This window comes from Pipra filicauda, unplaced genomic scaffold (genome assembly GCF_003945595.2).
Source record: "Pipra filicauda isolate LSUMZ 115617 unplaced genomic scaffold, ASM394559v2 scaffold111_size4109106_pilon, whole genome shotgun sequence".
Lineage (NCBI taxonomy): Eukaryota > Metazoa > Chordata > Aves > Passeriformes > Pipridae > Pipra > Pipra filicauda.
Window position 1 is genome coordinate 1671826 of NW_024103563.1, and position 12212 is coordinate 1684037.

A 12212-nucleotide genomic window follows, 5' to 3' on the forward strand; every position below is an offset into this window, starting at 1 on the left:
AAAACAATGCCCTCTGCTGTTTTTTCAGTCAATTTCAAAAGTCATAGTTTCATTCATGAGAAATGTGTAAGACATATGATAGTTGGTTGATTTTGGCACTGTAAAAACTGAGTGAGTGAAGAGCTATACATGTTTATAATTCAGATTGGCAGGTTTATATCTAAATATTGACATAATTGCATGCATTTGCCTTTCTATCTCAGAAGCACTAAGTGAACCTTTACTTCTTCAGACTGATGTCTTCTCTGATCCAATGTGACATGTTAATGACAAGCATTTAATTTTTTTTTCATCTTCCAATTTTGAAACAAGTTGACAGAATCTATATGTAATCAAGAATGCTCACCATCAGTAAATCAAATATCAAATGAAGCTTAAGCTTGGTTTTGTGCTAGACATATAGTTTTCTGGTACACTGGTGTTTATGACCCAATTTAGTAAGTTAAGAATATGAGTTGTCGTATTTCAGTATAGCTTTTTTTTCTTTAACAACTGAACACAGGAGTACTAAGAAGTACTACTGAGGAGTACTCTCTTTCAGTTTGAAGCCATTCCCTCTTGTCCTGTCACTCCATCTTTCTTGTAGGTTCCCTTCAGGTACCGGAAGGCTGCAATTAGGTCATCTCAAAGTCTTAATTATATATGTAACATATAAAGTAGCAAGACATAATTATATCACTTTTGTTGCTGCAATATAACAAAGGAAATGCAACATTTCCATTAGGACAATATTGTTCCACTGTCATTGTTGGCTGATAAGCAGAGTGGAACCATAACGCCAGGGAATTTAGAGAGACTACTTCCCAGAGATGCAAATTAGAAGTCGTATTTCCATAAATATCATATGGTCTGGTTTTTTCATGCAATGCTTGTCAATGTATTTTATGGGGAAAAAAATATGTTTCACTGTAAAAGGCGGGGAGGAAGCAGAAAAAAATTCTATTAGTCATACAGTGAACTATTATTTGGTAAAAGTATCTTGTGTATGTTGCTTGTCAATGGAGAATCTTTAAGCATCTTACAACAATGTAACTTGATTTAGCAACTTAGTGCAGTAGGGAAATATTTTAGTAACATGCTGATAATTGATACCCAGCTAAACTTAAGGAGCAGAGGATAAGTCTAGGACTTTTTGTTTCCATATGTCCTCTTTTAACCCTGAATTCCCATTTTGCTTTTTGTTATACATTCAGCGGAAAAAACCCAAACTAATGCTATTCATTAAATACAATAATAATTTCCTGTTTGACAATTATTGGACTTTTACAGTTGTAAATTATTTTAAAACATACTTATAGTCACAGTTGTAGAAAACAGTTCAAATGCTGACTGCTTTACGTTTTCTCATTGGAGCTCAGACTTGACAGTTAGCAGGTACTGTGAATCACTAGAGTCACTCGTTGACCAGAAGTTTTATTGTGAGAGGACAGAGAGACTCAAATAACCTGAATGTTTCCGTGGACAATTCTAATTACTGACTGAGTTTGCTGCTGCCCATGGGCAAAGGACAGTTAAATCAGCACTCACAAAAATGTGTTAGGAAGGGACATGAAGTGACTTCATGAAGCCATACTTTCAACTGTGCTCATCAGCACAACTTCACTTATGACACTTATAACACACAAATTAAAGCTGAAGCTCTAATTCATAGCTTTTAAGCAAATCAATATTTTCAAACACTTTTTTGTCCAATCATCAGACCTCCAACTATCTCCTGCCACTTTCTCAATCCAATGAACAATCAACATTAACATCATTTAAACTGAAATCTTATGTACACTGTGATTAGAAGTATGTTTTTACTACAGGCTGCAGAGTGTTCTGCGCATCACATTAAAATGGCCCAGTTAATTTACAAATTTTTCTAATCAGTTTTAGCCGCCATACCTTCCCACTCGGTATTTCATATCACATTTCTAAGGAACTAGTAATCTCTGTCTTCTTTGGGCAAGAGGAAGGAAATTCAAGAGAGTTAATAAAATTTGACTTTCAAGCCTCTCTGCTCTCCTCACCCCTTTCCAAAGGACCACACTGCTTTAGGCAGAACAAAAAGGAATTAAGTCACAGTAGTAGCAGTTTAAATATTTTAAGTACTCTTTTTCATATTAAAATATCTAGAATTCACAGTCTTATTGCTCCGTATTTGAGCTTTTTAAAATGGTATCCATGTGTCTGCTTTAAATAACCTTTCTTGTTTTCACTGCACTTCTAATTGTACCCATGAAAAGTAAAGTAGCACCTGCTGTAATTGTGCCTGGTGTCTCTGGAGATCTAATACATGCTGTGAAATACTATGATTAGATCAAGGAATATTATTCATTCTCTTTTCATCAGAAATGGATTCTTTAAATTACACAAAAAATGTAAGTAGCACAAAGCAAGTCAAAGGTAGCTGCAGGACAGGTTGGCATTGCTGGAGAAATTGCTTGTCAGGAGGATATAGAGGAATAAATAGTAAAGGAACTGCATGCAGTATCTGCTCTTCTGCACTTTAGACTTTACAGACGAAATTGATGTTTTACGGTATTTCAAGTGCTCCTAGTCCAGTAGCCCTTTGTCATGATCATCAGATCATCAAAATATTGGATACAAGATGGCTTTATCAGGCAACTAATTTCCTCTGATTGGGTCTGCTATACACAAAATCTGCCTTTTGCAACAATTGCATTGATGGCTTTAGTAAACCAGAGTGACAAAAATGACCAAAAGTGGATTTCTTTCAGGTATTACCTGTTTTTGTAGTATTTTGATTTCTTGGAAAATAAAAACATGGATAGCTGATGTGCCAGAGTCCACCAAGTGAGGTTTGCTTGCAGAAACCGAGACACATGGTATATCTATTCTGTTCAGGCCTTAGTCATGTTTCTGTGCTCACATATATGATGCTGAAGTCGTTGATCTTGGCATCTGCTTAGCCATAAGTTTAGCTGCTAAATCACAGAGGAATAAAGATCTTTTCTGTAGCTCCTACTTACGCATGTTGTTCTCTCTCCCTCTCCTCAGAGAGCTGATATAGGAATCTCTGCCCTAACCATCACCCCGGACAGGGAGAATGTGGTGGACTTCACAACGCGTTACATGGACTACTCGGTGGGCGTGCTGCTTCGGAAGGCAGAGAAGACAGTGGACATGTTTGCCTGCTTGGCACCATTTGACCTCTCCCTGTGGGCATGCATTGCTGGCACTGTGCTCTTAGTAGGGCTACTGGTCTACCTCTTGAATTGGCTCAACCCCCCACGCCTTCAGATGGGATCCATGACATCTACAACTCTCTACAACTCCATGTGGTTTGTGTATGGATCCTTTGTGCAACAAGGTAAGAGAAAGAGGGAGACTGCCTCCAAGAGAAAACCTATATACCCTCCCCATTGCTATAGAGACCTTCCTTTTCCCTTTCCCTGTCTCCCTCCCACAGCCCACAGGGAACAGGAGCACTTGTGCTGAAAGGTTTCCTAGATATTTCGCTGCCCAAGTGTGGGAATCATGAGAAGTTCAGGGCACTACTGCTAGCTTGTTGTGATTTGTTGTTGTGTCATTAGAGAAAGGTGATTTTTCTCTGGGTAAAAAAAGAAAAGGTATTTCTCATCATCTGCTGGAGAATTATCGTTGTTAATGAGTGCTATGTTCTTACACAGTCAGATAGAAAATGCCCTAGCATTTGGATTTTGAATTAGACTTGTCACCATTGCTAAATGGTCTGATTGTACCTGATATTCTTTCATCCTGCTTCTGATTTATTTCAATTATCTTCTATAATGTTTAGACTCCAGCTTCTCTGGCCTTCCTGACTGCTTTCTTAATCCTCTCTAGCATCTGGTGTAGCCCAGGGTGTTCCCCAATTCTACTTATATTCCCAAGTCCTTCACAATCTACTTCTTCTGGCAGAACTTTAAACACGTGTCCTAAATACATCAGGGCCTTCAGATCTTGGCTGGGTATAAACTGCTTAGAATTCTGGTCTGCAAGTTAGGGTTGTAATGCAAAATGGAATAAGAAAACACAACTTAATATAAAAACAAAGAAGATTTAGATAATAAACCTTGACAACAAAACAGAACGAATGCCTTCTGGCTTATCCATGTTTTTGTTCATCAGTCACTACTGGCACTGCAGGTACACCTATTTGTAATTGCACGGAGCATGCGCTCTACAAAGAGTCATGGCCACTGCAGCTTCAAAACTCCCAGGTTATTTTTTGATTTTAACATGAATTTGGATGGAATGGTAAAGGTAAAGGTATCATATTTATGTAACACTGGCAACATGTAATTTTAGAATTACATTGTTCTCTGTTAGAAACCATCAGATGACATCCGTAAAAGGTAAAGGTATCCATGAAAATCAAGTATGAAACTCCTAAAAGGGGAAAAAAGCTAAATTAATGTCACTGTCCAAAAAAAGGAAGAAAAGCTGAAGCTGAGGCTTTTCACATAAACCTAGAGACAAAACTTCTGAAATTATCTCTTGCATTGAGCACTGATGACCAGCTGAGGAAAGCTGAAGAGATTGTTTCATGTTTGTTGTGAATTTTTTTTTTAATACAACCAAAGACTTAAGAGCCAACTGAGAGCTACAGAAGTTTTTTGAATGTATGTGGGTGGGTTTGTAAAGTTTTCTTTCTGTCCAAAATATTCCCAGTGTAACTGTTTAGGGAATCCAACTGTGAGACAGCAGTTGGTCTGTTACAGAACGAGACTCCTTACATCTGTCTTCCTGTTAGGTTAGAACTTGTGAATTAGTTTCTTTACTGCATGAATGCGAGTCATTTTATATAGGTTTATTAGCCTTAACATCCCTGCTGTAATCCCAACATTAGTCCCTAAAAGCTTTATAGGAGACTGCCCAGCAAAGGTTTAAAGGAGGCAAAGCTGGTTTAATCACACACTTCAATTTGAGCAATTCTTATCCAAATTGTTTGCCTTATGTTTATCCAAGTAAGCCTGTGTTGCTTGGTGTCCTGAAGTTGCCTAAGTCATAGATCCAGACTAGTAGCCCATAAGGGAGCCCTTCAATACATTCTCGGCTTACAAAGAAAAGGGTTTTTTGACCAGTCAATGAAAATGACTGCTTAAGGAGGGCTTAGAGGGAAACCTTGAATTCAGCATGAACTTGAGGAAGAAGTTAGATGAAAGTAAGTGGGATCAGGTGACACAAAAAGCAGAATTCAATAGAAAAGGAAAAAAAGGAAATAAAAAGAATTTATTTAAGGAAATCTGCATCCACTTCTTGTGGTAAGAGGGACATGAGGTGCAACTCATTATTATTAAAACCTGCTGGTGGTACATGGCATCTAGGAGCACGGAAACTGTTGTAGGACTTCAGAAAAAGAAATTCACAGACCTTGGAGGGTGAGAATAATTATTTACAGAGAGAGGGAGATCTTACCTCCCTACTGAGTGGATTTTCAACACATCTCTATAGAATCCACTAGAATAATATAAAACATTCCCTTGGCTCCTGAGTGAGGGAAAGCTATAGATACATCTCTCCTTCAAACAACACCCAGTACTGTCCTTAATTTTCTAGAAGGAAAATTGAAAGACATTTAGTAATCAATTGATATGAAAATGTATGAAACAGACTGATTTAAACATAAAAGCTTAGAAGATCTCAGAAATCCAGTGTAAAAGAGTAAGATATCCATTTATAATGTCAGCCTGTATTTCACATTCAATTTGAATATAACAAAAACTATATTAGCTGAAGCATTATTGTTTACTAACCCTTGTGAATACAGACAAATGAAAGTAATTTTCATTGACAGGGTAACTGACTATTGTCGTAATTTTGCCTCTGTTTTCACTCATCAGCTCTTCATTTAGCAGAAAAACTCTGCAGGTTTTATTTGTTTTGGAATACCAAATCTGTTGCTATTAATTGTGATTGGCATATCTTAAGTGTGGCAGCATGGGACATTTCAAATACTGTCACGTTCACTTAAGAAGCCTTTCAGCTGCTGATTTAAAACATGACGAGGTACTCATTTCTGTTATCAAAACATACCGCCAAAGATGCTTTTATATCCTGTGCTGACAGAAACAAAGCAGCATGAACCAAGTACTTTGATAGTTCTGGATTCTCTGTTTGGAGCTAGCAAGTGCTTTCTGGTGTCGTCTGCTCTTTCTTTCCTTTAGCTAGAGGAAAAATTTGCAAGAACACAGACTGGCTCCAGACCTGCCATGGCTCTGAAGACAAAAGAGGCCTCTGGTGCAACAATACAAGTAATTCTTTAAGGAAACCCATAGCCTATTATGATTGAAACAAAAAGGATTTGTTTCGCTCATTATTTCTGAAATAGTTAAAACCTGCATATGTTACCAAATAACTTTAGCTCACTGTGTCCCTTTTTATTTTTGTTCAGCCTTTACCCTGATGTCCTGTTCAAATTCTATTAAGAAGTTTTAACCTTTTGCAATTTTTGAAACACCAGAGAAAAATACTGTGTCATTGTCTATAGACAAAATCAACACAGATCAATCCAATGGTTTTGAAGACAGGTCTGTGATTACTGTCAAAGTGAGTTGCAAAATTTAAGTATTTTTAGTTGCTTCCTTAAAGGTAGATTGAAACCTAATGTCACTACTACTTCTATCACTTAAACTTAGGTCTTGAACTTGGCTTCCATTTTTTTCCCCTCATGTTTCAATGACCAATCTAAGTACCATTTTGAGACTCTGGTATTGTAGATGTATCTTTTAAGTTGCACTTTATATTTGATGTTGAATCATTACAGAGATTGATCAAAATAATATACCTTACTTTTGTAAGATACATGTGATTTTTTTAGTAGAAGAGACAATTTTGAGGATAAAGCTGCAGTGTAACTGGGGAGGCTCAATTAATATAAAAGTGTATAAACTGCAAAGTGTTTCTTTTTTTACTCTGTACTCCAGACCTTCATAAAAAAAAAAAAAAAAAAAAAAAAAAAGAGTGACCAGTGCTTTGAAATACTTTGGCCTACCACCCAATATACCTGCTGAATCTGCAATATACTGTGACCACTAAGAAGGCAGAGACTTTTAGGTGATCTTGGCCATGCTGCCTTGGATTACATTAAAAACAAATGCTTCTGACTCTGAAGTACTCATTCAGACATGAGTAGTTCAGACAATATCTGTTATCTCCAACTTGTCTATTTATGTCTAAGGATGAAGCAAATTTGTAGATTCAGACTGTGGAGGATTATACTTGTGTTGAAATTTAGTGCCACGGCTTCTGAATTTGTTCTTTTCCACTTATTTATCCTAGAAAACTAAGTGGCTAAAGCTCTGTATTTCACTTCTTATGACAATTACCTATTGTCAGTTGGACAGAAAGTGTTGTTACAGTTTCTTTTTCAAGTGGGTTTCCTATCTCTCACACTCTATATTTCCCGGTGGCTTCTCAAGCTCCTCCTCACAGGTTTTTTTCTCTGCTTGTCTCACACTGCAGCTGGTGGTCACCATTGATGTAGCATTCTACTTGCATATCACTCATTAACCCCACAGGTCCTGCTTCTCCTGCTCTTCTCCACTGACCTGTCTCCTTCACGGGCTTCTGCTAATATGTATTCAACAAAGTTAAACAAAGAGAAGTGCTAAGTCCTGCCCCTGAGGAGGAACAACCCCATGCACTGGTGCATGCTGTCTGATGAGGTTGTGGAGTCTCTATCCTTGCAGTTACTCAAAAGCTATCTGGACACCACCCTAGGCAAGCAACTCTAGGAGGCCATGCTTGGGCAGGATGTGCATGGACAAGATGACTTCAGAGATCCCTTCCTACCTCAATGAGTCTGAGTGATACATGAATAATGATTTATTATGTAGTCTTTGCTCTAACTTTTGTGCTACTCTATACAATGACATTTTGCTGTCTCTTCAGCCATGGTATTGTTGCTATTCCCTCAAATTTTGCCCTAACAAGAACTTGCCAATATTGGGAACCTGCCATATGAACAGGAACCAAAGAACAGTCTTGGAGAAGAAACGTGGGGTTTCTAAAACTTTACTAAAATCTTCATCGATATTAACTGAATCAACTCACTGCAATGGCAAAATTTATACTTGCTGAGAACCTAGTTTAATCTCCTGAAGGTTTTCTATTAGCTTCCTGTTAGGGGCTCTTGTCACAAAATGCTCTAGGATGCTCTCTGCTCTCACCATTACTGGAGAAAACCTATGATTTAAGAAACAGAAGTTCAATATATAGTTATTCCCAACTCTTTTTGTATAATAGATCAGTTTTCGAGACAGGTGAAATGCTACATAATTTTTACCAAGAACTTGAAGAAGAATGTTCTAGAGGATTTTATTTTCAGAGGAGCCTCTCAAATTTTGCTTCAGAATACAGTGATAAGCTTACTTAGTTTAATAGAATTCAACTGAATGTAGGCAAAGTAATGAAGTTACAGAAAATTACAATGTTTTGTATTTAATATGAAAGACACAGTAAAAGACTTAGTCTATCTCTTATCCCACTCTACTCATTTTGCTTTGAATTTTTCTGTAAGAGGAGGTGTTTCTGATCTAGCCTAGCAGGATTTTAGATTATGCAGGCAAAGATGCAAGGCTCTATTTCACTTGGAAATGTCTGTAAGAAAGAGAACCAGGGAGATGATTATTTTTTTGTTCTGCTATAATGGGAAATACCTTTTAAATGGCTGAATCATTCAAGATTTAATCACTTCTCTGTAATTGAAACAAAACAAACATTCATTATAATTTTATGAATAGAATTTGACCATAGGATAATGTGTGCTTGAAGTATTGCCCAGAAAAGTATTATTTTCTTCAGAGATCTTAATATTCTTGCTTAACCTAGGAAAGTTATGAAGTGGATTATATTAAAGCATCACTGGTGGACCATTTTTTTATCCTCTTATGTTTTGGTTTGTTTCAAATGCTGGTCACAACTGGAGTTTTTGATTGGTCATCAGTGGTGTAAGTAATGGCCAATTATGTTCATAATGCCCAGTAAATGAGCAAATCTTACTGTTTGCTTTGCGTAAATTACATTTCATAAGAGCAATAAAACAGACTCCAAGCCTTGGCAGTTCTCAGTCATTATAATACTGCTCAGAATTCTGCCTTGTTCCTTGTATTACCACCCAAGGTGTGATATAATCCTCCTGGAGTCTGCTGTTGCTTAATAAATTACTCCATCTTGCTTATCTCGCTCTGGGCATATTCCCTATCAGCAGGAAACCATTATGCTGTGACAATTTTCTTAGCGACATTTTCTCTTAATTAACTGTACAACAAACTCTGTGTATTTAATATTCAGAGAAAAACTAAAATAATTTTTAAAAAATAGTGTTAGAAATCAAGTATATCTTCACATGTGTTATTTAGTGGTGAAGCCTGATTTCTTTTAGTTTTGTTTCGGGTTTTTTTTAAGTCTAGAAAATCAAAAAAGATCTAGTGATCCAGTATAAAGACTTTAGGACTAAGACCTAATTCCTAATTTGGATTCTGCACCTGATCTGATGGCTGACCATAGAAACTTTATTTAATATCTTAGATATCTGTTGTCAGTTGTAAAATGGAGATATTACCCATCTTGCTTCATAAAAACGTGTTTTATATCTTCTGATATAAGGCAAAACTTAAATGCCAGTCTCATTAATTAACAATTGTAATTGCTTTTCAAGCCAATGCCAGCCTTGACATATTCCTGTAGCAAGGGGAACAGACTTGCTGATCCAAAAATGCACAGCACTAAGTTGGGAAAATGAAAGTCAGATACCAAACATGTTAGGAAGCAAACCCTATACACCAGCAGGTATATTTGTGACATTACAGCTCCACCTTTAAATATGAACCCCCCAAATTCTCATGTTATTATATTAAATCTAGGCTAATGTATTAGTACCTCCCTACAGTCATCTCTCTGTACTGCAGCCCTGGGGTACCCATGTTCCTTTTCTGCATCTCTCAATGGTTTGGCCAGTCCTCTTGACACCATCAAAAAATGAGTAAATTTTGGCAGTTGTGTCCTTTGTCTCAAATGTGTCTGGAAACTACAAGTGATTACTGGAGCTGACAGTATATACTGAGAGTTGTTGCCATGTATACAGTACACATTTGTAAACCTTGGATGTAGCTTTGTGTACGTTCAAAGGTTTATTGGATTGTCTCTTTTTGAAAATGTAATTCCAAGGAATAACCGTGCTCCGAGTAATATGTTCAGTAGTGTGGGCATTTGTTTGCAGCAATATGATATCACTTGTGTTAAACAACAAGGGGTTATGCTTGGATTTTCCCCTAATTTGAAGTTAAGACTCAGGTAGTTCTTAGAGGCATCTGAAAAAGTGTATTTCTATATCTTCTCTGTGCCTGGTTGCTTGAGTAATAGTACCAGGTACATGAGGCAGTATATTTAGAGATGTTGTGTCTGACACACCTGTGAAGAGGTGGAGAATGATTGGCAGTGTAAAAGCCCAAAAAACACCTTAATTCCCCAGGACTAGCTCCAAGCCTGATTAATTGACTGTGAGAAGGTAATGTCTGTCTGGCTATAGTATAAATGTTAATCAAGACCAAATGAGGCAAAAGGAAAGTAGAATCAGATGTCTGTGGCGTCTGTCCATCATTCTGTGTTCTTTCAAAAGCATCCTAAGGCAAAAAGTTTACTCAGAACAGTTTCTCTAATTGTTATAACTTCTAAGATGACTTTATGCTATAGTTGGGTAAAGAATGGATAAGTTAGTTTCAGGTTAAGTAACCAATTTTGACTTTTCAGGGTTCACCTTTGTATAATATATATTTCATTGAGAAAACATGGAAGAGCAATTTAGTCAGGAACGGAGTGTTGCTTGCATGGAGGAGGATTGTAACCCCCATTTTTATCCTCAAAGATATTTAGAAGCTGAAGAGGCAAGCCTTACTTGTCCTGTTATTTGATTTTCCTGCACGGAAGCTTACACTTCAATTGGCAACCTTGGCTGTTTAAGGTAGGGAGGAAGTGAGAAATTAGTTTTAGCTTTATTAAAAATACTCCCCCTCTGCTTGGATGACAGCAGTTTCATCCACAAACCGATCAGCCTTTTTCAGCTGAGGACGTCCATGAACATGAGTTTTGAAGGGAACCCATGGTAGTTTTCTGTTGCTTTGCTGCTCTGTGGGGAGTCCCTCCTCTGCAACAGCTGTTTCCACCCATATGGATCTTCTTCATAACACCAACTGGTGGGTAGGTGCCAGGAAAATTGCCTGAAAGCTCTAAAGACAGGAGCATCAAAGAGGTTTTCAAGCTGCTGACAGGAAAGTCTCCCTTCTTCAGCAGTTGAGGGTTTTTAGCTCAGACCTCTTGTAATATTAAAATTTTCATAAAAGGAGTAGACCAAAATTAATATTGAAAGGAAACAAATAATGCTACCAAATGATTTTTTTTTTTAACTAACCTGTTCATTTCTCTGATTGTTGAGTCTTAGCAAATCTGGGAAAATGAGAGCTAAATGAGAGCTATTGGGGTTTTTATTTGTTTTTTTTTTTTTAATTTAGTCAGCTTCCCAGCACACAAATTAAGGGGATTACCTTCATTATAGCAGCACGCTGGTGTAGGAACCTCCTGCTGCTTAATTTTTATTCTTACACTCTCAATAGTGGAGGGAGAGATCTTAAAGTAGGCCTTTACTTTTTCAGTGCTTTAGATGTTAGAAATGGCGTTGGGTTAAAAATGTGTGATACCTCACCTACCAGACAAAAAGTAAGATGAAGGAACACGTATGGTTTTGGCTGAAGAGTCTTCTTTCCCCACACTAGGACAGAGTAAAGGTAACAATGAAGGGGAAAGAAAGTCTTCTGCAAACAGGCTGTTAAGGAACAGTGATAACAAATCTGTTGAGTGGGGTGTTCATTATTCATTCCTAGATATACTTGCTAATAGAACATTTTTAGCTATAAGCATGTATTTCGTTTTTACAATGGCTTCTTTTATTTCTATATCCCCAAAGATGAAAATCCTCGCTATCCTGTAAAGTCACCTTTGAAGTAGCTTTTCACTTCTAAAAAATCTGAGTTGCGATCTTAAGCAGGGTGATAGCTGATTTGCAGTAGAAAGCAGGTTATTCACCTTTCAGACATAAGCATTTGTATTAATGATTTTCATCAATAAATGACATTATAGCATTATTCTCTGTGAAACTTAAAAGGATGAGGTTTTCATTCTGTCCTGTTTTCACTATCATAATACTAGTTTAGGTCATCTGAGTTTTACAGATCACTTTGATGGCAACA

General features: G+C 37.1%; 1 protein-coding gene across 3 annotated transcripts in view; it reads left to right on the plus strand.

Annotated features, from left to right (window-relative positions):
• The window catches only part of GRID2 (glutamate ionotropic receptor delta type subunit 2), a 698274-nt gene that overhangs the window by 572455 nt on the left and 113607 nt on the right, over window positions 1-12212 (plus strand). For all 3 annotated transcript variants that reach the window (XR_005564017.1, XM_027731749.2, XM_039382594.1), the window contains exon 11: window positions 3004-3316. Coding sequence is in view for 2 of the 3 variants with exons in the window: in XM_027731749.2 (XP_027587550.1) it covers window positions 3004-3316 (313 nt within the window). In the remaining variant the exon portion in view is untranslated. The remainder of the gene's footprint in view (window positions 1-3003; window positions 3317-12212) is intronic.